General features: G+C 57.7%; 1 protein-coding gene across 13 annotated transcripts in view; it reads right to left on the bottom strand.

The window, feature by feature from the left end:
• Positions 1 to 5,372: 5,372 nt before the first annotated feature.
• Positions 5,373 to 24,918, bottom strand: part of LOC121668873 (ankyrin repeat and fibronectin type-III domain-containing protein 1-like) — a 245,727-nt gene continuing 226,181 nt past the window's right edge. For all 13 annotated transcript variants that reach the window (XM_042037131.1, XM_042037133.1, XM_042037132.1 and 10 more), the window contains 18 exons: positions 20,815 to 21,016; positions 20,304 to 20,511; positions 19,812 to 20,006; positions 19,442 to 19,555; positions 18,767 to 18,864; positions 17,229 to 17,319; positions 15,382 to 15,489; positions 15,058 to 15,157; positions 14,414 to 14,546; positions 13,553 to 13,672; positions 12,987 to 13,202; positions 12,526 to 12,692; positions 11,973 to 12,123; positions 11,065 to 11,233; positions 10,643 to 10,809; positions 9,584 to 9,794; positions 8,605 to 9,278; positions 5,373 to 6,567 (listed from right to left, as the gene is read on the bottom strand). In XM_042037131.1, coding sequence (XP_041893065.1) covers positions 6,280 to 6,567; positions 8,605 to 9,278; positions 9,584 to 9,794; positions 10,643 to 10,809; positions 11,065 to 11,233; positions 11,973 to 12,123; positions 12,526 to 12,692; positions 12,987 to 13,202; positions 13,553 to 13,672; positions 14,414 to 14,546; positions 15,058 to 15,157; positions 15,382 to 15,489; positions 17,229 to 17,319; positions 18,767 to 18,864; positions 19,442 to 19,555; positions 19,812 to 20,006; positions 20,304 to 20,511; positions 20,815 to 21,016 — 3,412 coding nt within the window. In that variant the 3' untranslated portion in view covers positions 5,373 to 6,279. The remainder of the gene's footprint in view (positions 6,568 to 8,604; positions 9,279 to 9,583; positions 9,795 to 10,642; positions 10,810 to 11,064; positions 11,234 to 11,972; positions 12,124 to 12,525; positions 12,693 to 12,986; positions 13,203 to 13,552; positions 13,673 to 14,413; positions 14,547 to 15,057; positions 15,158 to 15,381; positions 15,490 to 17,228; positions 17,320 to 18,766; positions 18,865 to 19,441; positions 19,556 to 19,811; positions 20,007 to 20,303; positions 20,512 to 20,814; positions 21,017 to 24,918) is intronic.

Here is a 24,918-nt window from a genome sequence, read left to right as displayed (position 1 = left end):
ACCATCCTGGGATTCTGTGAAGTCGAGGACTGCACTTCATCAGTTTAAAAACTATCAAAGAAAGAAGAGCAGAATCATAATTTGTTGCTATCTTCATGTGCAGATCAAATTAAACTACTTCAGGACAAGCACATTTGCATCTTCAAATGTTCTTTGAAGCCTGAGACAGAAAGTGCACACTCAGCTTTGAGAATGTGGTTTATGATCTATGGCATTAAACTGGGGCTTGAAGGAATACTGATATAAAAACATTGTCTGAACACATTATCTGTTGGGTTTTTCTTTCCTCCTCCCACCAAAAAATGCAATTTTACTCATAATATAAATGTTCATAAAGGGTTCTTGGTTTCAACAGAAGGTATCCTCCAAAATTCTTGAGTTAGAATAAACTTGTAGATAGTCACTGGCTTGTTTCCATGTTTCAATGAAAGTGAGTTAGGTTGAAAAAAAAAAAACGGTTTGCTTTTCCTTTTTAAGTGGAAATAAAATAAAATAACGCACTGCTGCTTCCTCATGAATTTGTATCTTTGTATTCTCAGTTCCTGTTTTCACAGCATTTTGTTTTTCAGGTTGCTCTGGGAACAGAAGACTTCCCTGTGTCCCAGGAATTTTCTTGGGATGGAAAGAACTGTTTCCTGCCTGGTCTGTACGTGGGTTTGGAGAACCTCAAGCCAAAAAATCCTAGACACACCAAAGTCATCCGGAGCTTTCTGATGGTGCTAATGCTACCCAGACTCTCATCTCCTCCAGCCCAAGTGTCTTTGTGGTTGGGAAATTTCAATCTTGCTCTAAAATCCGTGCTGTCCAGCCCGGTTCCACATGGGAAGTGGTTTTGCCCACAGCGCACAGAGCAGACCAGTGTGTGGTTTCCAGGGAAGACTGAGATCCTGAGCAAAGGCTCCTGGACACGAGCCTCAGGCCAACGGGGTTTTGCTCTGCAGAGCTGCATCTTCTGTGGGCACCTGGGCAGGGGACAGAAGGTGTGGGCACCCTGCAACCCCTCGGTTCAGCGGCACAAATCCCATCACAGCACCTTTCAGTCACACTGCAATGCTGCTCATAAGCTCCGTGGGCAAACAGCCCCTGCCACTGCTCAGAGTTCCTACAGATGACAGAGAACTAATTAACTCAGTAATTGCATGTGCTGGGATAGCCCTGGAACTTCCACGCTCTTTTGGATGGCTACTCATGTTCTCACTCCTGTTTGAGGGGACAAAGGCTTTCACTGCCTTCAGCAAGGAGGGTTCGGAGCGTCTCACCTCTGTGCCATCGCAGCAGCTCTTCAGCCATCCCCTATAACCAGAACTAAGGAAAGAAGAAGTGTCCCAGGCAAAAAAAAAAGAATAAATAGAGGTGAGGAGTAAAGAAAAACTCAAAAAACCTAAAAAAAACCTAAAAAAACCCCCGAACAAAACACCCCCATGTCTCAGACTCAGAGAGCAAACTTTGGGAAGCACAAATCTGGATTCATGTCAGATAAACTGAGCAACTCCCTTTGGATGGGAGAAAAGCAAATCAGATGGTTCAGAACTGATGCCAACAAGCTCCTGATTTTGGGGAGGAAATTCAGTGCCACAACTCGGGTTTATTTCTATGAATTCACACGATGTGAGCAGAATACCACTGAGGCATGGCTCCTTTGGCAGTGGAAATGAACACATTCCCATCAAGCTGCATGGAAGAACTCTGTTTTCCCCTGCTGTGATCCTGGACCTGGGCCTGCCTCCAAGTGAAGGGAGGAGACCTCTTTGTCCACCCGGACAGGTTCAAACTTTGCTTCTCTGTGCCCAGGAGCAAAAACCAATGCACTGATCTGCATTTATGTGCCAATAGAAACGATGATGACAAAGAGACAAAAAACCCTCAAAAAGTACGAATTGTTCTGCGGCATCATCTCTTGGTGCTCCACAGCACCTGGAAGAGTAGAATGTCCCCTGCCTCCAAGGGAAGCTGGGAAATGCATCCCACTGTGGTGTCCACTGCTTCTTCCCACCTCCCAGAGGAACTCAGACCCACTGCAGCCCAGATGGGATTTTTAAGGATGCACATCTCCAGGATGTGGGATTGTCGTGTGCAGGGTGTTGCGGTGGTGTCAGTGTGTCCAGAAGGACCTGCGTGGTGACAGTGCCTCTGTGCTGGGCCACTGGTGAGGCCACAACCCAAATCCTGGGGGCAGTCCTGGGGCCCTCATGACAGGAAGGACATTGAGGGGCTGGAGCATGTCCAGGGCAGGGAACAGAGCTGGGAAGGGGCTGGAGCCCCAGGAGTGGCTGAGGGAGCTGGGAAAGGGGCTCAGCCTGGAGCAAAGGAGGCTCAGGGGGGACCCTGTGGCTCTGCACAAGTCCCTGACAGGAGGGGGCAGCCGGGGGGGGTCGGGCTCTGCTCCCAGGGAACAGGGACAGGAGGAGAGGGAACGGCCTCAGGCTGGGCCAGGGGAGGTTTAGGTTGGATATTGGGGAAATTCCTTCATGGGAAGGGTGGTCAGGCACTGGCACAGCTGCCCAGGGCAGCTTGGAGAGATTTAAGAGCCATGTGATGTGGCACTTGGGAGCATGGGTTAGTGGTGGCCCTGGCAGTGCTGGATGAATGGTTGGACTCCATGATCCTAGAGCGATTTTCCAACCTGAGTGATTCCCTGATTCCATGATACCAGTGCAGAGGGATTAGCAAGCACTAGAGGTGCTCACCTGGGTTCAGGCGGGTGCCTGGCACAAAGGGGGGTGCACGTACACGTACAGGTGTCTCTGTGCCTGGGTACTGGCAGTGCCCATGTCTGGCAGTGCTGGGTGACACAGGTCTGTGCCCCAGCCCTCCGGGATTCCCACCTGCTTTGCTCATTAAATACTGGAGGAAAGGGATGCTACAAGCGAAACAATGCCTCTCCCAGCTTCCATGACGGGAGAGAGCAGGGCTGAGCTCAGGTGCTTTGGGGATTCCCCTCCCTCACCTGTGCCATGGTGCACATGCCAGAGCGAGCGCCAACAGAGAAAACCCCTTCACCAGCCCTCTGCACCAGTGCAAGGAGACCTACCAGGGCTAACCCTGAATCCTGCTGCTGCCGGGGTTGAGTGCCCTGGCTGCCCCTCACCCCACACCTTGTCACACCACCTCAAAGAGCCACCATGGCTCCCACAGCCCCAGCACTGAGATGCAAGCCTTAAAAACTGCCACAGACAGAGCCTGCTGCTTTCTACCCCCATTCCTTGACTGTGGGGAAGAGCAGGAGAGCATCTGAAGGCTCAACAGCCTGTTCAGAAAGAAAACATTGGGATGTGCCCATGAAACCACCCAGGGAGAGAAGGAGAAAGTGAAAAGAGGAAACCACCTTGCAAGTGCCATTCTTCAAGGAATGTTGTGCAGCAGAGGCCACAAAGATGATGAGGGGTCTGGAGCACCTCCTTGTGAGGAGAGACTGGGAGGCTGTGCCTGGTCAGTCTGGAGAAGAGAAGACTGAGAGGGGATCCCATCAATCCGTACAAACATCTCCAAGGCAGGTGCCAAGAGGATGGTGCCAGACTTTTTAGTGGAGCTCAGGGACAGGAGGAGTAATGACCATAAAACAAAAACACATGAAGTTCCACCTCAACAGTAGGAAGAACTTCTTTCCATGGAGGGTGGCAGAGCCCTGGAACAGCTGCCCAGGGAGGGTCTGGAGCTTCTTCTCTCTCAAGACATTCGAAACCCACCTGGATGTGTTCCAGTGTCACCTGCTCCAGGTGACCCTGCCTGGGCAGGGGGTTGGACTGTGTGATCTCCAGGGGTCCCTCCCAACCCCAAATCTTCTGTGATTCTGTGAGGAGTGTGTTGCATCAGGACATCACACATCCCCGTGCCCCTGGCTGTGAGGCTTCCCACACAACAGCTGTGCAACTCCAGCCCTTCCCACTTTGCATCCAACTCTGCTCCTTCCAGGCCCCTGCTCCTTCCCTCTTCCTCTCCCAGGCAAGGGGAGGAGGTCCCCCCCTGTTCCCTGCAGCCAAGGGATCCAAGCTGCTGTGTGGTCAGAGCAGCTCCTGCAGAGAGCTTTGCACGGCCAGCGAGACCCTTCCATGGGCACAGCTCTGCACAGAGGTGGGGGCAACCAGCCCCCAGCTGCAGAGGGTCCCAGGCCCACCCCAAAGACCAGTGCCTGGCTTTGGGTCATGGCTCCACCTCTCTTGATGGAGCAGGGCTTTCTTAAGGAAAGGGGAGGTCTTTTTCCCTTCTGGGGTCAAATAAAAGGGCATCAGGAGTTGCACGGCTCCATGCTGAGGAGCATCAGGGACACAGATGTAGCTTTCTGTACATAGCCCTGATCTAACACTCAATTCACTCTGTGACTTCCAAAAAGCCACTTAGTTTTCCACCAGTTGTGCCTTCCCTCTGCCCTGCCTCAGGCTCTGAGCATCCGTAGGTGACACAGGCAAAGGGCAGGGCCACCCTGCAGCTCCTGCCTCTTTGGGATGTCAGTGCCTGTGGATGCCCAACAAGGACAAACACCACGGGAACATCTACACTCACCAACCCATTTCTTCCTTGACCTGGGAGAGTGGGATTGGTTTTAACTTGAGGCAGAAGACAAGCAAAGGAGAGAGGAGATGGGAGAAGTGCCTTTTAAAATGTTCCTTTGTCGCTCGCCTCCACATCCCATGGCGGTGCCTGCAGTGACGTCAATGCGGTGCTGGTTGATTTGCACCAGCTGAGGGGCTGGCACAGGATCCTCCCCTCCACAGTGGCTCTGACGTGGGGCAGGAAGGGTTCGTGCTGGGATACATCCCTGCCCATGCCACACTGGCTGCCGCAAGGCGAGGAATGAGGAACCTCTGCAGAGCGACAGCCGACCCATGTGGATGCCCACAGAGCCCCTCCTGCGCCCTGGCACCCAGCGACGGGGGCTGCTGCCCAGCCCTGACCCCTCCATGCCAGGAGAAGGGCAGCGAGGTGGCTGCTGCAGGGGCATCAGCATCGGGAGCCTCACCTTGCCAAGGAGTGCCAGACTGGCACCTTTTCCTGCAGTGTTTGTGCCAGCTGTGACACAGCCGTGAGCTCTCACTGCCATCCCTGCTCCTCTCCTGGGGTTCTTCCCTCTGTGGAGGCTGCAGGACCAGACCAAGGCATCCAGCCCTACGGCTCTGGGGTTCCACCACCCCGTGGAGGTGATGCCTTGGCATGCCCAGGCTTATCTTATCAGAGCAATGAAGCCCAGAAGAGCATTTTTCATTTGTACTTTGCTCCCACACGTGTGATCTGTGTGTCAATGTAACGCTGCTCGGCGTGGAAAGCATCCCACTAAACACTCCTGGGAAAGAGGAGGCCAGCCCTTGGAATCGGGGCTGGTTTGGGGGATGGATGATGGAATGCTACGCACCAAGCCACAAGAAGGACAAGTGATATGCGGTCAGCAGCAGTCGTCTTTACTATGGACCACAGGAGATCAGAAAAGTAACCTTGCTAACAGGAGACCTAGTGGCTAACAAAATGTCATGCTGTAGGACGTACAAGAGAAGCACAATCACCAGAACAAAACGGCACCCAGGGGGACGGGGAAGCCCAGGGGGTTGCAGGAGATGCCCTATAGCAAACCTCTAGTGTGGTACTGACACGTCTGCGAGTGCAGGGGGCTGGCTGCATGGGTTCCTTTAGCCTTGGACACAAGTCAGAGGATCTTCACCTTTACCCAGCTCCAGTGGCTCTGGCACAATGATTATTGACATTTTTTCAGAATAAAAATACTAATGTAATTTTGTTCCAAGAACTGTGTGCAAGAATCATTTCTCCAGGTGCAGTGAAAGGAGGGCAGATAGGAAAACACCCTTCCCAGGGTTGTCCTGGTGGCTTGTGCCCTCTCCTCACTGACACCACAGCCCTCCCCAGCAATCCTCTGTGGCTTTGCCTTCAGTGAATCCCAAACAAGGTTCTTCAGAAAAAAAAGAAAGGGAAAAAAATAAATGTATTGCTGCTTCTTCTTGTAATATTTTTTCCTCTCTCTCTCCCCCCTCTTTCTCCTTAAAAATGTTTACTTTCAAAAATTCCATTCCTGCAGAGATTCCTCCTGAGCTCTGAGGTCTCCGCACTCCACCCTCCTCTTCTCCAGTCAGAAAAACTGAGTCTCGATGTCTCTTTGGTTAAAAAAAAAATTTAAAAAATAGCACAAACAAATAACACACAACCCAGTATGATCCCATTCCACCCCGCGGACGCCTGATGAGAGGGTGTCTGTGGAAGGAGGAAGCATCAGAGACGAGCTGTCTGCTCTCTGCGAGCCGAGGTCTCCGTGCCGTCCCGTGGGCTCTCCTCCTCTCATACGGTGGTCGCTGGCCCATACTGGAGCAGCAGCGGGGACGTCTCCTTGATGCGGACGTAGAACCGCCCCTCGGGCTGGCTGGTGTGGAGGGACAGAGGCAGGAAGTCATCGGGGAGCCACCGCTCGCTCTCGTCGGCAGCGAACACCAGTCCGAAGTGCTCCAGCTGCTCCTCGCCGTAGCAGACGGCGGCTGAGCCACCCAGCACGTCCCGCGAGATGCTGTTCATCTCCAGCACCACCAGCTTCACCACCTCCCTGGCAGGTGTCTGGCCGGTGATGTGCAGCTGCGGAGAGAGAGAGGCGGGAGAAAGGGATGGTAAGGGGGAGGAATGAGCAGGACCAGGGGCCGAAGGCAGCACATGGCGTGGAGGAATGGTGAGGGTGGAGGAACAGCTGCCCCAGTGGTGCCCGTGAGCAGGTGGCAGCAGCCTGGCACAGAGCCATGGGCACACCACACGGAGGGAATGCCCAGGGAGTGTCCCAGCATGCCAGGACTGCTCTCCTGCCTCCACTGCTCTCTTCAAGCCCTTGCCACTCAACCCCTGCATGTGTCACCTACAGCTCCGCTCAGGCTGTCCCACCACCTCACCACCTGTAGCTGGAGAGGGACAGTCCCTGTCCTACTCCTGGCACCATGGAGGGATCTGTGTGAAGTCCCTCTTGTGAGCAGGGTCCAGACCCTCAGACCAGCTGGACCACAACAGCTCTGCCAAACTAGAACAGGAACCTCTTTGGAACGTGGCACTAAATTTCATCCTGTGCAGAAGCTTGGGGTTCTCCCACCAACAGCTACCCTTGCCCTTCGCTTCCTTGGGGACAGCCCTCTGAATCCAAATCCTCTCAAGAAAATGAGCTCATCAGGGCCCTGGGCTGCTAACGCCAGGAGCTGCTGCTTGGCTTCAAAGGCCCAAAGGCAGGACATCCATCCTCGCCCAGGCAAGGCGGCGTTTCCTTTGGCACATCTGTGAGGGCTTGCGGAGCGCCAGGAGCGCTGCCCCAGCGGGGTGGTCCCAGCCCTGGGCCCACGTGAGCGCTGCCAGCCCTGAACAGCCATGGCAGGGCTCAGCTGATTTACACCAGCCGAGGAGCCGTGCCTTTGAACTCGCCTTTCTTCAAGGAGAACATCGTAAAACGCTTTCAAGCAGGCGTGTCCAGAGCTTTGCAACTTCAAAAGCTGCGTGGGCAGCCCGCCAAGAACCCGAGGGCTGCGCTTCAGCTCCACAGAAATCCATGGGCATTCCTCAAATGGAAAATAATCCTGCAAGGCAGAGTTGTCTCTGCTAGGATGTCCTGGCGGGTGCAGAGACAACTGGCTATCAAACCTCCCCAGCAATAAACCAATCAGCCTGTTGGCTCTGTTCTTCTTCTGCCATTCCTTTAGGGTCGCTTTCAACCCAAACCAGTCCATGATTTAATGATTTTCTGCTCCATCATCCTCAGTCCTGGGCACCAGGAATGTCTCGGAAGAGAAATTTCAACAGGGGAAGGATCTCCATGCCTAGGACCAAAGGAGGCCACAAAGCCAGGGGGGGACCTGCCCAATATGTGTGTCCTGGGGGATGCCCTCCATGGGGGATCCCACCTGGAGTAGGTGTGAGCGGTCAGAGCTAGGGGCTCAGCCCTCGGCAGCAAGGCCCTCATGGAGAGGAGTCAGGTCACACAGCTGCTCCAGCTGAGGCCGAAGGAGCGTGGAAGGAGCTCTGCCTGCTCCTCCATCTGGAACTGACGTGGCTTCTGCCACTGGAGTTGCCACAGGCTGGAGACAAAAGGCTCCTGCTCTCCCTTCGCTAACAGGGAAGGCTGGAGCAGGGAGCACACACCTGGGAAGGGGGGGCTGTAGGAGGACCACGGCCAGGGCAGGGGTGGCGGCTGAATTTTGGCTGGGAAGGATGATGTGTTTGAACACAAGCCCGTGGCAAGGGAAACCCACAAATGTGTCCTTTGCTCTGCCTGCCCACACTGGCTGGCACCAACCTACTGTCACCTGCTGAGCCACAGACCAAGAGCTGAACTTTGGCACCACTGCCTTGTCCCCAAAACCTGCTACGTGCGGCCCTGGCTCTCTCCTTCTGCAGCAGCAGCCGTCGCCCCTCCAGACACACCCTGTCCTGCCAGAAGCCCCATCACTACAGCAGGGACAGAGGGAGTCAGGGCAGGAGTGCTGTGGGTCTCCAGGGGACCTCACCCCTGGGACGGTGGAGGATGGGGAGGGCAGTGCCAGGTGTGGGGCACACGAGCCCTGCTGCCTATGTCCCCATCCTGCCAGCCTCATCCCTCTGGGCATGACAGAGGGCTCTGCCACCCGTTACAGGCTCCGGTACCTTGACACTGGTCTCTTTGGAGAGTCCCGTTTCGTACTGAGGGCAGACCCTCAAGGTGACAGAGCCCAGCTTCTTCCCTTGATCGCCCAAGCCCCCGGGCTGCTCTGGCTGCTGCTCTGGCAAGTTCTGAGTCCACTCATCCGAGCGCGTCCGGCAGACGGGCTCGGAGCCCTGTCCGCCCTGGCGGCGCTCGGGGCTGGGCGTGGAGCCAGTCCCCAGCCTGAGCTGGCCGCAGTGGCCCGCGGTCCTGCTCTCCGTCGGGGAGCTGTCCACGGAGCCGGGGCAGGACTTTCTCGGGGCGGGGCAGTGGGGCTTGGGGAAGTCCAGGCTGCTGGTCCGGACGCAGTACGCCTGCCGCTTCTCCGTGATGCGCAGCAGCTCAATCTGCCGGCTGGGCAGGACAAAGTCGCTGTCGTAGAGCTCGGGCGGTGGCCGGGGCTCCTCTGGCGGTGGCGGCACTGGGGGTGGGGTCTTGAGCTCGTGGCTCTGCAGGACATCCGGGGCACTGTCCGGCAGGGTGCGGGCGACCCTCCGGCTGCAGCACTCGGGCCCCGAGGAGGAGGAGTACACCAGGTCGAGCTCCTTCGGGCTCTGCGCCCGGCTGGAGTCGTAGTCGCTGTCGGTGGCCAGGAACACCTCCGAGGAGCCTTCCTCATCCGACAGCCCATGCGAGTCTGCGAGGGGTGAGAAAAGCAAAGAGGGGCTCAGCCTGAGCGTGGGCAACCCCGGCTGAGGTGGAATCCAAGGAAGCCTCTGAGGTTTGCCCCTTTGTGGCAGCCCTGAGCTGCGCTCGCCACGGCACAGGCGGAGCGGGTCCTGCCCGCTGACACTCGCCGCCCTGCCCGTGCTCCCGGCTCCAGCCCTGCCGGCACCTCGGGCGCAGCCACCCCTGACCCACCGAGCACGGGCAGCCCCTGAGCCCGCCGGGCACAGCCAGGAGCCGGGCACAGCCAGGAGCCGGGCACAGCCGCGTCCTTACCAGAGTTGAGCTTGCGGCTGGTCTCTGGTGAGGGCACCGGGGACGGAAGGTAGTCAAGGTGGGACGAGGAGGATCGGGTTTTCTCCTTCATTGGCCCCCCGGCCTCGCTGAGGAAGCCGCTGAGAGAGACCCCACAGGAGGGCTGCTTGTAGCGGGCGTGCTGCAGGGCATCCATGATCCAGCGCATCTCTCGCCAGATCTCCTCCATTTGCTGCCAACAGAGGAAACGGAGGAGCCCTTTCACACAGCAAACGACAGCAACAAGAGAGTGCCATGGCAAAACACGGACTCTGTACACACACAGAGCTTTGGGGGAATCCCTGAGCCAGGAAATGTAAAGGAAGTGCTCTCAGGTAGGGGGAGGATGCAGCTGCTGGTACAGCAGGACCTGCCTGAGGTGCTGCGACAGGGGCAGTGTGGGATGCTCTTTTGCAAGGCCATTCCAAAATGCGCTTGCAGGCCCTTTTCTAGCAAGGAGGGCATGTGCAGAGCAGGAGCCTTTGGCTCTCTCCTCAGGATTTTTAATGTGATCATTGCAGTAAGAAGTTGCCAGATAAAGCAACTGCAGCCTGGAGAAGAGAAGGCTCCAGGGACACCTCAGAGCCCCTTCCAGGGCCTAAAGGAGCACCAGGAGGGCTGGAAGGGGATAAGGATCAGGGCCCTGGAGGGACAGGACACAGGGAATGGCTTCCCATTGCCAGAGGGCAGGGATGGATGGGATATTGGGAAGGAATTCCTGGCTGTGAGGGTGGGGAGGCCCTGGCACAGGGTGCCCAGAGAAGCTGTGGCTGCCCCTGGATCCCTGGCAGTGTCCAAGGCCAGGTCGGACAGGTCTTGGAGCAGTCTGGGACAGTGGAATGTGGAACTGAATGAGGTTTAATGTCTGTTCCAACCCAAACCATTCCATGACTCTGTGAAAGCCCGGCCTGCTGCTGCCCATCAGCCACACCAGAGAAACCCCCAGGGCCACCGAGGCCAGGGGACAGCCCTCGTGCAGATGCTGCTGCTCACTGACCTGGCAGGTCTGGGGCACTGTCGAGCCTGGCTCCCACCCCATACCTGGATGTAGTCCTGAACCTGCTGGTGCCTCTGCTTGGCGGTGGAGAGCTCAGCATCAGAGAAAGCCTCCCTGAGGCTCTGCTGGGAGAGGAGAGACTCCAGCTCCAGCAGGGCGGACACCTGGCAGTACTGGGTGATGAACTCCCGGTCGTACGTGAAGAAGTGGACTGGGGAGAGGAAACAAGGGGAGGGGTGGAAACCATGAGGTCCCATGCTGTGGGTGCCCTACAGGCTCCTCCCTATGACTCAAGATGTGGAGGCAACACTGTGCATTAGTCCACCTGGACAGCCCTCTGTACACCCCTCCACCCCTCCTCTACAGGGAGTGAGGGAACTCCAGCCCAGCGCCCTGCCCAGCTCTCAGGATGCCTCAGAGGACAAGGGGACCAGCAAGGTTGGGCTTTGGCATTCCCTCTCCTCACCCAGCTCGAAGATCTGCAGCGGCAGTGTGAGGAAGCCGGAGCGAGGGGTGTAGGGGTTGTTCTGGCCTGGAGCAGTGCAGACGTCATCTGATGGAGGCAGCAGCAGCAGGAAGGAGACCTTTTCCCCAAAGTCCAGCACCTCTTGGCTGTACAGACGGAAGTCTTTGGCCTGCAAGAAGACAGTGCAGGTAACAGCTGCACACATCACCTGGTGGGCCCTCTGCCCAGCCCTCATGCACAGAGGAGTCGTCAGGGACCACCTGCAGCCAGGGGACACTGCAGCCTCAGCACACAACCAGAGGCTCCTTGCTTTTGGCACAATCTGCATAATCTCATCACTTCTTCTCTGATTTTTCCTAAAAGTCTCAAAACTTCTGGTTAAAGTCACCATGGCAGGGTGTCAGAGAAGTGCCACCAGCAATGGCTCAGTGATGCACAGGGAGGTGCCCTCCCAGCTGCCCAGTCAGAAGCACATGCCTGTCATTGGGGCTGGTGGGTTCCTTCCCAGCAGATACCTGGCATGGTGGAAGAAGGTTTCTCCTCATGCAGTCTGGCCCCAGGGGCTGCAGTTCCAGCCCAGCACTGGCCAGGGACCAGCCTGCTTTGGAGGGGCAGAGTTGGGCTGGTCTCGTGCTGCCCAGGACCAGAGCACGTGGCAGCAGTAACAAACTCAGATTCACCGTTGTTGCTTTGGGGGTACCATGTGGGAAGGACAAACAGCTCCTGTGGACACTGTCCCTGGGCTGGCAGACCCAACACTCACCTTCTGCTTGCACAGGACTAAAATCTGGGTGCTCCAGCCCCACAAGGAGGGCTGGGCATGCAGTTCCCTGCCTGCTGCAACCACCAGCACCATGCTCACAGCCCTGTCCCCTCCCTCCACCCCAGACCTCGGCTCCTGCCTCTACCTCTTGCAATGGGATGTTCACCAGGATCATCAGCTTTTTGATGGCCACTTGGAGCTCCTGAAACAGGGGGTTCTGGGATGTGTCAGCCTCTAGCTCTGTGGGAACAGGCTCCTCCACGCTGGCCATCTTCTGCAGCCACTCCCACTCCTCCCTGGAGAAGGTCAGAGACAGACAGGTGAAGGAGGGAGCAGCTCAGGTGGATGTGGACACAATCTCTCTGAGAACTGTGTTTGCTTGGCTGTTCCTCTCCCAGACAGTGCAGCATCCCCAGGGATGTGGGAGAGGTGGAGGTAGAGAGAGAACTTGGTTTGCTCCAGGCTGAATCAGAATCACAGAATATCCTGAGCGGGACGGGATCCACAAGGACTGTCGAGTTCAGCTCCTGACCCCACACTGGACACCTTAACAATCCCACCCTGTGCCTGAGAGCGTTGCATGGCAGGGATAAGAGGGAATATTGCACTGCTGCTGAAGCGGGAGGTGTTGGGTGCTGCTAGCCTGGGTGGGGCAGAGCAGCCTGGCTGCCCCAGCTGAGCAGCCCTGCAAATCCCACCTGGAGATGTTGGGGTTGGAGCGAATCTTGACGTGGCACAGGATGTTGGGGAGCCGCTCTGGCACCAGCACTCGGATCTGATCCACGGCGCTGCACAGCTTCAAGTAGCCCAGGTAGAGGCCTGGGGAGAGGGCATGGCTGCTCCGCTGGTGGTAAGCCAGCTTGTCCTGGGGACAAAGGCACTGCTGGACTGAGCCACTCCTCACAGCAGGGCTCGTGCTGGTGCCACGGCACAGCCAGTCCAGCTGGAGAAGGGGAGCGGCACAGTGAGACAAGCTGGCGCTGCCAGGGTGAATCTGGCACCAGCCTGATGCCTCCCCTTGAAACAACAGGATTTTTGGAGGCTGGCTGAGCTCTGCTCCCCCTCTGCTGTGACCTTTCCAGGATGGGGGGCAGCAGGGAGCACTGGTGGTTCCCAGGGGAGCCCGCTGCAATCCCTGCCCCACAGCACCAAGACACACCTGGACAGAGATGAGCAGCGTGTCCAGAGCAGTGGGCTCCTCCGGGGAGGACACGGACTTGCGGCTGGTCTGCAGCTTGCAGATGGGAACCCAGCGCACGCTCTCGAAGGTCTGGTTGGTCTTCACCTCCTTCAGGGTGACGATGAGGATGTTGCCCTGTTTGTCTTTGATGGGCTCGAAGAAGACCTGCCCCAGGTCCTGGATGCCCAGCAGCCCCTGTGCGATGGGGTGGGAAGGCAGGAGAAAGCAGAGGGTCAGGGGACAATCCCGGAGGCACAGTGGGTCTGCGCAGCTGGGATGTGCCTGCAGCTGCCTGCTGGAAACCAGTCTGCCCAGCAAAGCACCCTGATGGTCCCCAGCCCCTCTGCATGGGACTGCCATGACACCCAGCACCTCATTGTCCCATGGCCGGCGTCCTGCCAGGGAGGAAGAGGCAGGGACCCGCGGCCATGGCCAGCAGGTCCTGGGTTTATCCCGGCTGTGAACATCCGTGTGCTGCTCCCAAAGGAGCTCAGCCTCCAGAGCCCCACTTAAAGTGTTTGCTCCCCACCCAGGCTGACCCTCACCTGCATCTGTGAGATGGCCAGCAGCATCTTGAAGCGCGTCTGCAGGATGCAGGAGCAGGAGGATTGGGACACGGTGACACACTGCCGCAGCCACAGGATCTCGTCCCACATACAGGACACCTGCACACACCACAGAGTCAGCGCTGCTGCTGCTGGGCCACGCCAGGGGGTTCTGGGGAAATGGTTTGCCTCTCTGTTTGAGTTGGGTTAGGAATGTGTGTGGGCATGCAGCACCTCTCAGCAGGGCTGCAAATAAATCCCTGTGCCACAGGCACTGAGGTGCCTCCATAGCCTGCACCCAAGGGCAGCCCTGAGCCACGTCCACTCACACCTTCTTCATCTAGGACTGAAGCCTGAGGTTTGAATGCAAGCTGGCCAAGGTGGGGAGGCAGAAGAAAGCACTCTCTATCAGCAGATAAGGACCACCCAGCAAACTATTTTGGCCCTGAGCTGCCCACATGCCCTTTCCCTAAGTCTGCTGACAGTGCAGGCGCTGGCAGCAGCTCCCTGTGCACCCTCCGGAGGAGGCAGGGGTGCCATGGCAGGATGCTGAGGAGAAGCAGCTCAACAGCCACTGACATCCCTGTGGAGAGGCACTGCCCACCCACCCTGGCACACAGCCTGCCCAGTGCAGCACCGCTCTGTCACCCATCTTTGGCCTTCCAGGGGCTGGGATGAAATGCCATTCCCTGGAAGTTTCCTGGTCCGTGCTGAACCCCAGCAAGCAGCAAGTCCATGGGCTGCCTGCACTGCCAAGCCCCTGTGTCTGGGTTGGAGGGGCAGCGGTGGTGCCTGACGCCTGCTGGGTCACCCTGGCACTCCTGGCCCTCTGCCCAAGCACGGGGTCCCTTGGCCACCCACCTTGGTGAACCAGAGGAAATCCTGCATGAGCAGGCAGGAGTAGGTGTCATCAATCTCCACCACAGGGATCTGGTCTTCATGGGTCACCAGGATGTTGTCATCCTTGTAGAAGATGGCCGTCAGGTAGAGGCCCCTGCATGGAGGGAGGACAGCCTTCAGTGTCACCCCCAGCTGCCAGCTCCATCTCCCAAAGGATCTCCCTCCTGAGGGAAGAGGAGATGCCCTGCCCCAGGTCTCCACTCCTCTCCAACAGCCCGTGGCAGGTGAGGCTTGTGGCTGGTACGGGAGCAGGAACCCAACATGTCCCAGCAGACACCATGGCCACTGATGCTGCAGCACGCAGCACAGAGGTGGGGCCACGCTGTGCAGGGGACACTGGGTCTGGACAAGCTGGGGTGCCAGGTGGCCCTCAGAGGTGACGCAGGGATCTGAGCACCAGCACAGCTTGGCCAGTCCAAATGGAGACACCAAGAGAACCTTTGATCTCTGGGCCATGAGACTCATCTCCACCGACAGCACCAGCTCACTCCTGGTGCAGAGCCCACTCTGAGCACCCCCAGCCCCCAGTGTGCAGGCCCAGCTCTCAGGCTGGGCAGCCCTGCTGGGACAGGGGCTCTCACCAACCCTGTGCACCAGCCTCTCACCGCTTCAGTGTCTTGAGGAACTTGCTGCCAGGGTGGAAGAGGTGCTTGAGGCTCTTGGACACCGAATGCTTTCTGCTCTGGGGCTGGTTCTTGCAGGGCTCTGTGGAGCAGAGAGCAGAGGATGCTGCAGCAGGAGATGAAGAGCTGATGCCAACTGGTTGGGAAGGCTCTGCCAAGGTCCCACTGCCTGAGCTGTGTCCCTGCTCTGCTCATCCATGGCACAGACCTACTCTTGCACCACCCCAGCTCCGTGGATCCCACCACAGCCCTGGGGGACTCAGCTGCACCCCCCAGCCTCCCTGGAGCACCGTGCTGTGGGCTCACCGTGGCAGATGCAGTGCTGGTGGACGGTCTTCACCTGGCCCAGCAGATGGTCCAGAGCTTCAGCCTGTCCCCTCCGGCGCGGCGCCCGGCCGTCGTACTCCCGCCAGTCTGGGGGGGACAGAACAGCGTCACCCCCAGCACCCTGGGGGAAAAGGGGCTCCCATCCCCTCCTCCCACATCATCTGGGCATGGCAGCAGCTGTGGGTGCTGGGCACCTCTGGGTGTGCTGGCAGATCCCCAGTTTTGTGCCACTCTTCCCAGGAACAGCGAGCTCCGCACAGCACCCTGTGCCCACCGGCCTTCCCACAGCGTGGCAGGGGCACAGCAGGGGGAAGGAACAAGGTTCTGTCTGTTGCTGCTGAAACTTCACTGGCCTTAAAAAATAAAATTCTTTCCAGTCTCTTCCTCCAGGTCTTCCCCAGTTGCTCCAGATGAGCGTTGGGAGCTGGGCTTACCTCGACAAACACATAAATAAACTCCTGCCAGCTCTACCCGCTGTGGGACGGCAGCAGGACCATGAGCAGGGCCGGGGAGGTGCCGGCTCTTCTCCCTCAACTTTGTATTAATTGCTTCAAACACCCCCTGTGTCCTGCCCGCTGCTGTTTTCCATGGAAAGTTCAGCTCTGTTAACTTTGGCTAGAACTTGCCGCTATTTTTAGTAGCTTTAAAAACACCCAGGGAGGTGCCTGACTATATTCTGCTGGGCCAGGGAGGGATCTCTACTGAAGGGAGAAATAGTAGTGGCAATAAAAATAAATAAACCCCACTCCTGTCTGATTCACTTCAGCCACACTCAATTGATGCCACCTGGATCTTGGTCACAGGGAATGTGACCTGTGTGAGGCAGCAAATGGGCTTTAAAGTGGGTGCAAACATGACAGGGACATGATAAAGCCAGGGTAGTGGACTGCCGTGCCCTTGCTGTGTGCATTCCTAGACATGCAAATGGATTTTTGGTGATTTCAGTGCTCTGTGGATCTGCAGCCAGAGCTGTGCTTGGTGCTGCATGTCTCTGACCCGTCACTGTTCAGCCCCACCTGTCCCCGGTGCCCTCACTGCTCCCTGGGTGGCTGCAGCATGCTGGTACAGGATGTGCTTCCATGGCCTGGTCCTTGGGACAAGCAGTCCTTGGGCTGCTCCTTACTCGTTCCCAGCACTAATCCCATGGGACACCACACAGGCACCTGTTTTGGGACTGGTGACAAGTGGCAGAGGCCATTCTAGAGCCCCCTCAGTCCTGAACTTCACCCTTTGAGCTGCTCCTTCCAGCCCAGTCCTCCTGGCCCTTCTCCACACAGCACCCCGGGGTGCCTTGTGTGACATTGGGTGGCTGTTTCCTGACACTTTTCCTGGGGCCAGCATGGGGAGGAGAGTGCTGACAGCCCAGAACTGGTCTCTGCTGGGGCTCGTGACCCCCATCCCAGCTCGATGCCAGGGAATGCAGGTGCTTGGGTCTGGAGGGGAGAGACCATGTGGTGGCATGGAGTGGGAGGCCACTGCCACCCAGGACGGGGCCACTCTGAGTCCTGGCTCTGAGCCACCTCCTGGCTTCCTCCTTGGGATGGGCTGATCCAGGTGGCCTGAAATGGCTCAGCCTTTCCCAGGTGGCAGGGATAATGCAAGGCTGAAAAATCCCTATTTGGCAAAGCACGTGTTGGCTGGAGGCAGCACCCCAGACCCCCAGGCACAGCCTCCCTGCCTGGCCTGAGACTCCAAATTCTGCCTTGGCCCTGGGTCCCCTCACTCCCATCCCAGCAGTGAGAGGGACCCCCGGATGGCACAGGGAGCTGCCCTGTCCCCCCCTGCCCTGCGCTGGCTCCCATGGGGGTGTTCCTGGGGGTACTCACTGGAAGGGATGGCGAAGGGAGGCGTGGAGGCTTGCGGGGGACCCCAGCCCTTCATGTTGTAGGCAGACACCCGGACGTGGCACGCCGTGCCCTGCAAGGAGAGCGGCACACTCAGCACACCCCTGCCTCCCCCGGCTTGGCAGGCAAGGCAAGGAGGATTCACCCAGCCCCCTGCTCCAGGACACCCCGAGGAGCACTAAACTGGGAGCCCACAGCCCGGATCACTGGCTCTCACCTCCCCTCCTGTACCCAGTCCTTGTTATCAGACACAAGGGAATCCCTGTGGCCCTGCTGGGTGCGTTTGGGGCACACAGAGGAAGGACTGGACATTGCAAATGCCCCTCGCCAGAGATGCTCCAGCCCAAAAGACTCAGTGCTGCTGTAGATTGGGGTGCTGGCGATCCCCTGGCATGTGTAAGGATCCGGCCCCTGGAGACAGGGAGCTGGCCCAGCACTGTCAAGGGCTTGTAGCACAGTGACAGTGATTAAAGCCTCTGATTAAAGCCCAGTCAAGCTGCCAGATGTTGCCAGGCCTCCAGGCACTCAAGGAGGCGACAGGAGCCTGTGAAGCAGCTCTGAGAGTGTGATTGATGGGCTCGGAGCAGCTCCTTGCAGCGACGCAGCTCTGGGCTCTGCTCGAGCCCCTCCTGAGGGCAGCTCAGCCCTGACAGCGCTCCTGAGCTCGGCACTGCTGCCATGCCTGAGCCCCTCGCACCTCCCCAAGGCTGCTCCTCCACTCGGTGGTCCCTGCCTGCCTACCCCTGGTAAGGGTGACCCCATTTATCCCAGCGTGTGCCCGCCTTCCCACCCTGAGCTCCATCCCACCACTGGCCCAGGGGACAGCTGACAGGCAGCATGGCTCTTGTGGTTCTCAGGGAGATAAAACAGCAGGAAGCCACAGTTCCACCAGCCATGACCTTGCCGAGCTCCCGAAGATGGAGATGGGGCTGGTCCCCCCTCTCGGTGACATCAGGGCTGGGGCGAGGGGTTGGACTGTGCAGGTGGCAGAGGAATGAGCCACTGATTTATTGCCCAGGAAGAGCCTGGGTGGAGACAGGAGTGGGGTGGGGGACAGAGGATAAATCAGGCGTTGGGTGAATGGGTCCATTCTGCCTGTCACTGCCGAGTCCCCAGGCACCCTGGCAGGGACGTCCCCCGCTGTCAGTGGCTGCGGCCGTGCAGGGACAGACAGATGCCTCTCCCAGCCCCACGCTCTTGGCTCTGCCCAGGCTGTGCCCACGGCACGCAGCGTGGCACAATCCTATTGTTCCTGCTCGGAATGATCGTAGAAACAAAGAATCATTAAAGTTGGAAAAGGCATCTAAGATCACTGAGTCCAACCACTGCCAAGGCCACCACTAAACCATGTCCCCCAAGTGCCAAATACACGTCCTTTGAACACTTCCAGGGATGATGACTCCCCCACTGCCACGGGCAGCCTGACCCCCTCCCCACAGGCTGCACTATGGCCTGTGGCTTTTCCCAGCTGTGGGCTCTCCCCACCGAGCCCTGCCCGCTGTGGGCACCCTGGCACTCACCGACACCAGCCCCTGGATGGTGAAGTGCAGATCCTTCAGCTTGTCGATCACGGCTTCTCCCAGCAGGGGCGAGAAGGTCGGGGAGCAGCTCCACTCCACTGCAAGGAGAGAGACCCCAAGGTGCCATGTGGCCCTGGAGTGGGGACAGGCCACCAGGGCTGGGGCAGCGTGTCACAGGCAGCAGCTGCAGGGGGACTGCAGACAGCACAGCAGCTGCAGGCAGCGGAGCGAAGGCAGGGGAAAAGGTGATGCATAGTGGGGGGAACGCCATGGGGAGCTGCTGTCCTCACCAAGCCACATCAGATGGGGTCAGCACCTTCAACTGGTGTCTCAGAAGTGGGGGATGGAAGAAATTCTTCCAGAAGACAAAAATATCTGCTTTAAGTGGGTGAGGGGTGCAGGACAACAAAGTCCTCCCAGTGTGCAGGATGACGGGGCAGCCAACAAGTGACACCCCAAGGTTTGCCTTGGTGCATGATGATGTTTGGTCTAGCTCAGAGCATTTGGGTGGTGGCCAGGCTGTCCAGCAGCTCTGGCTGCTTCTGTGCTCCAGCATAAAACTGTCCTGACTGGGGCTTGGCAGCACCGCCCATGGCACTGTTGTGTTGCCACGGGGTGCAAGGCACCTGCTGTGGCTGTGTGACCCTGCCCTGCTGCGGGGATCCTGGTCCTTACCTTTGTACTTGGTGACAACAGCTGAGTTGACGCTCAGGGGCTCCCAGAAGGTCACCTGCAATGAGGAGCTGCTGGCCACAGAGAGGTGGACGCTGCTGGGGGCATCTGGCACTCCTGGGGACAGAGAGTGCAGGGACTGCTACAGCGAGGACGGTCGCTCTGAACCCCCCTGTGTCTCTCTTGGGCCTCTCCCCGGTCCCAGGGACATACTCCCCGAGTGGAACATGTTCTCCCCTCCATGCACCCATATTGCGAGCCCTGGCCACAGGGTGCAGGGACCCTCTGATGGGTGCTGGTGCCACGCACAGCCCCACTCCTTGCCCCGGTGCAGGGGCAGCCCCCCGGCCCCAGCCCTCCTGCGGTCACTCACGGGCATGCTCAAACCCTGCCTTCATGCGCTTGTACAGCCGGAACCGCCACTCCCAGGCCTTGAGCTGCTTCTCCTTCTCGGAGCAGTCAGCGTTGGGCGCCTCGTTCACCACCTGTGCCATCAGCTCGTTGACGCGCTGCTCCGCTTCCCGCACCAGCGTGGAGAGGTGCAGCGAGCGGCTTTCCAGGCTCACGACTGTGGGTGGGCGGGCATGGCCGTAGGGCCCAGGAGGGGAGGGAGGAGAAGGTGGTTAGGGCAAGCTCTGCCTCCGCTGGCAATGAATCCCCACCGTGTGACCCCATCCTCCCCTGCACGTCCTGGTCCCGGGGTGCACTTGAGTGCACGGTTCCCCTCGAGCCCTGCTGCAGCCTGCCCCAGTCTCCCAGAGCCCAGTGATCGCCTCCCCACCTGCACCCAATGCCTGTGGTGTCCCACTGCACCACGCTGGACACCCAGGTGATGGGCACGGCACAGCTCCCTGCCCCAACTCACAGTGGGGGCTCTCCTTTGCTCCTGCCTGCAGCAGGGCCCTGGCGATGGGAGCATTGTTGGTCATGATGGCGATGTCCAGGGGCAGGAGCCCCTCGCTGTTGGGGGTGTTGAGGTCCAGCTCCTCAGGGCTGTAGTGCTTCAGCAGCTCCTGCACCCTGTCAAGGTCCTGCAGCTCCACGGCCTCAAAGAGGGCAGCATTGCTCTGGAACTGGGTGAAAAGAGAAATGGAGCTGGGCTGAGCATGGGGCACCCTCCTCCCTCCCACCAAACACCCTGGACCCTCACTAGCACCCCATGAACCCAATCAGGGAGAGGGTGCCCTCATCCCAAAGGCTTGGGAGCATCAGCTCTTTGCAGACACATCTGGATGATGCCAAGCCAACACCTGGACCACCTCCAACTCAACTTGCCACGGCTTCACTTAACACATTCTTGTGCTCCCACCCAGGTTCCAGCATCACCCACACAGGGACGCTCTGTCCCCATGTGGAGGGAGCCAGCAGGCACTGACCAGGTAGGACTTGCGGAGCTTCTCCTTCTCGCCCCGTCCCACCAGGCTGCCCTCGTCGAAGGAGGTGTAGTTGACACGGAATTTCCCGGACAGGTTTCGGTAGAGCCTCTTGGCCGCGTTTGGTGAGGAAGGGCCCGGCGGCTTCCTGGCCTGCGCCAGCTGCAGGTCCCGCATCTGCTGCGTCATTTTAGGGGAGGATGACCTGGGAAAAAGCCAGGAGAGAAATGAGGCATGGAGGATGTGCCAGAAAGGCAGAGGCACATCTGTATTGTCGGGACCAAGACAGGAATCAGGAGAGCAGAGCTCTCCTGGGCAGCACCCACGTGAGCGGCTGCAAGGTGGATGCCGGTGCCAGCAATGCCCTGACCCATCTGTTTTCAGCTGAGGCAGATCTGTTCCTCCTCCTCACTCCTGCTGCTGGCCCTGCAGGTGCACCAAAGGGCTTGTATGATCCCTGCAGGTAAGACATTTCCTTCCAGACACAAGCTGGGATGCCCAAAACGACCTCAGGCTGCTGAGCTCTACAACTGGTCTGGATCCATCTCACCAGGGCAATATCTCCACATGCCCAGTTCCACCATCCAGCTCCTACAGAGATGGGCTGCCCCATCTGGGCATGCCCACACCCTCAGAGTGCAGTGGAGGCTGCAGGGGCCGGCAACCCCCAGCCCCGTGCTGGGTGAGTGCTGTCCATCACTGTTGGCTTGGGATAGCCTTGTGTACCCTCTCCACACCCACCCTTCCACAGGAACCCGTGTCCTGCACTTACCACCATCCCTCAGCCCTCTTTGCCATGTGACTTTTCTTGGGGCTGTTATCCCAGCGAAGGGCACCCTCTGGAAGTGAAGTGGGAGCAGGGAACAGATGAAAGGCCATTTCTAATGGCATCTGGACAATGCCAGGTCCTGATGGGGACCATTGACCTCAGTCTTCTGCTCGCCAAGAGATCCAGGCTTCACAGCTGCTCCTTACCTTCTCCATCCATTAACCTACAAAATCTTTTCTCCTCTCTGATTATAGAATCTCAGACTGGTTTGGGTTGGAAGGGACCTTGAAGACCATCTAGTTCCAACGCCCTGCCACTGGGACAGGATTTTGATTCTTATTTTCAATATCTACAAGTCACAAGGAAAGCTGGTGTCTTTTCTGGGGCTCCCCAGAGTGGGAGCTGTCCCTCTCCCTGCAGCCAGGACCCTCCTGCCTCCATCAAGACCTCATCCCACCAGACAAAGTCCCCTGCTTTGGTGTGAGAGTGGCCTTGTTGCTGTGTGGGGCTTTTGCCCATGAGTCATCCCCTACAGCACGGAGGGTTTCCACTGTGTCAAACATCTGATCCCCTTCTTGCCAGAGCTCTGGCGCAGTTCCCAGGGGAGCACCAGGTCTGAGGAGCATTTAGCACAACTACACTCCACATGGTTTCTCTCCCTTTTGACCCCATCCGCCTGTGTACAAGGTCAGACATTTAGGGGCAAGGTCTTCCCCCACCGCTTTATTGGTTAAATACCAAGTGTGATGAAAGCATGGCATTTGGCTGAAGGTCGTGCCAAAGCACTCCAGCGAGGCTGTGCCTGCAGTAAGGATGTTTATAAAGCCATCATCGTGGGACAGGATATTAATAACCCCCTCACTCGGCGCCCTTTGTAGTCCTCATTTCAGATGAGGCACAGTGGGCTGCAGGAGGACTTTAATGATTTTACCTTTTATTACTGTGATATTTAAGAGTGGAAAATGCTGCGGAGGTTGGCTCCTGGCAATCATTCATCTCACCAGCTCCAGCCTGGATTTAGAGGTCTCCAGTGTGGCCCAAGCCACGGTGTCAAGTTGCTGCCCTGGGCTGCTCCAGGAATGGACATTATCTGAACACGGGGCTTCATGGATCAGACTGAGCAGCAACCACACCAACCTAAGGCCCATTTGCAAAAGCAGACAGGTGTTTTGTCACTTCAGGTGGCAAAATACCTCCGAGCAGCCATGTGGGAGTGGGTGAGTTTTGAGCAGCAGAGTCCTACTGGTCCTGGTGGGGAGGAAGGGATCAGCACCCAGGAGGGTGTCACCATGGTGGGAGAGACCTGCACAACGCAAGGAAGGGCTGGAAAACCAGTCCTGTGGTCTCCAGGACATGGAGTCCTCACCCTGAGCACACCATGTGTCCTTGTGGACAGGGAGCAGCTCCTGGCATGGCCTCTCCAAGGGCTCCTCGTGCCAAGGGCTCGCACACGGCACACGCAGCCTTCTACAGAGGGCAGGTACAGGACCCCAGAGGGCACAGGGGCGGAACAGCAGCACAGCTCTGCTGCCACTGGTGCAGAGAGATGAGAGAAAAGCCACCTGTGGCCTGAGCAGGCAGCGCTGTTCTGGCAGGAAGAGACAGGAAGGCAGCTCCTGACCCTCCGGCAAAGCCCAAGATGCAAAGCACTCCCTGGCATATTTGGGAAAGAGAACCGGCTCGAGAGGTTCTCCAGCAAAACCTTGCCCTTTTTCTTGTGTTTAAGAGTTCCCTGCTGCCCAAGTCCTCCTCTCTCCATCTCCAGCTGCTGCTCAGAGGTGAGGGTGGCTCTTTCAGCAGGCTCATCAACAAGATGCATAAATTCCACTGCAGCTCCCCTTCTTCCAAGGAGGCAACAATGCTCTCCCACACGGAATGCTCTTCACTCTACGGGAGCTGGAGCAGACCCTGCTGTAACAGATCCCTGCTCCATTCGTGCCTGCAGAATTAGGGTTTAAAATGGAGTGGTGCTTTGGAGCAAAAGTCCTTTTTCCTGCCAATTAAAATACACGGCAAATGACCCAGTGCAAGCAGAATGCACAGCTGGGAGGAAGCTCTCTCAGAGATGGCAGAAACAGAGACACAGACAAATTTCTCACTGCTTTCCCTCCTCAAATTTGCTTTTAATGAGAAGTAAAGAGATGGAAATTATTCAGTGCTCAGGAGTGAACATCTATGTATATTAAACCAGCTGCCCCCGAGATAAAAGAGTTTCCTGGCCTGTGGTTATGAGTCATCTGGACTCAGTGAAATGGTCTTGATTTCTCTAGAGCTAAACTTTGCCCTGGAGCAACTGATAGCTGAAAACAACACCCACAGATGTCCTACCCTCAGGGGCTGACCTGCCAACACCAGCTCACCCATGGTAAAGCCCCATCCTGCAGGGAGGTGTGGGAGCAGATCCCACCTCCTCTGCCTGAAGAGTCTCAGTGCAGCCAAACTAAATTTATCCCAGCCACAATTGGTTCTTGTTGCTAATTATTGTCCTACGGTCTGCAAGCAGGGGCTGGGTGCTTTGCCTGCCCCAGCAGCTCAGCTCTCTGGCCATGGGGGATGTGTTTGTGACCATCAGGGAGGTGATGTGGACATCAGGTTTGTAGTGCCATGAATCCACACACCAGCAAACTCCATCACCCTCTCCATGCAAAGGGCTGAGGTTCTGTGGAAGGATGTGTCAGATCCATTGAGGGTCAGTTCTGGGCCTCTCATGACAAGAAAAACCTTGAGGGGCTGGAGCGTGTCCAGGGAAGGGAACAGAGCTGGGGAAGGAGCTGGAGCCCCAGGAGAGGCTGAGGGAGCTGGGAAAGGGGCTCAGCCTGGAGCAAAGGAGGCTCAGGGGGGACCTTGTGGCTCTGCACAAGTCCCTGACAGGAGGGGGCAGCCGGGGGGGGTCGGGCTCTGCTGGCAGGGAACAGGGACAGGAGGAGAGGGAACGGCCTCAGGCTGGGCCAGGGGAGGTTTAGGTTGGATATTGGGGAAATTCCTTCATGGGAAGGGTGGTCAGGCACTGGCACAGCTGCCCAGGGCAGTGCTGGGGTCACCATCCCTGGGAGGATTGAAAAGCCATGTGGATGTGGCACGTGGGGACATGGTTTAGTGGTGGCCTTGGCAGTGCTGGGTTAATTGTTGGATTTGATGATCCTAAACGTCTCTGCCAACCTTAGTTATTCTATCTATGATTCTGTCTCAGGAAACCAATGCAATAGAGGTGGTTTTCTTTTTTCTAAAAGCACATGAGGACGGATGAGCATAAGGCACCTTCATTTTTTCCTTCCTCCAGCATCAAACACAAGCAAATCCACTGGGTAGCTTATAATGTGGTTTATGAATATTCGGAA

Source organism: Corvus kubaryi, unplaced genomic scaffold (genome assembly GCF_017639235.1).
Source record: "Corvus kubaryi isolate FWS band 111438036 unplaced genomic scaffold, C.kubaryi_AGA036_p1.0 37387, whole genome shotgun sequence".
In the NCBI taxonomy this organism is placed as follows: domain Eukaryota; kingdom Metazoa; phylum Chordata; class Aves; order Passeriformes; family Corvidae; genus Corvus; species Corvus kubaryi.
The sequence above is the reverse complement of the archived record's forward strand: the minus strand, read 5'-3'. Positions and strand labels throughout refer to the sequence as shown.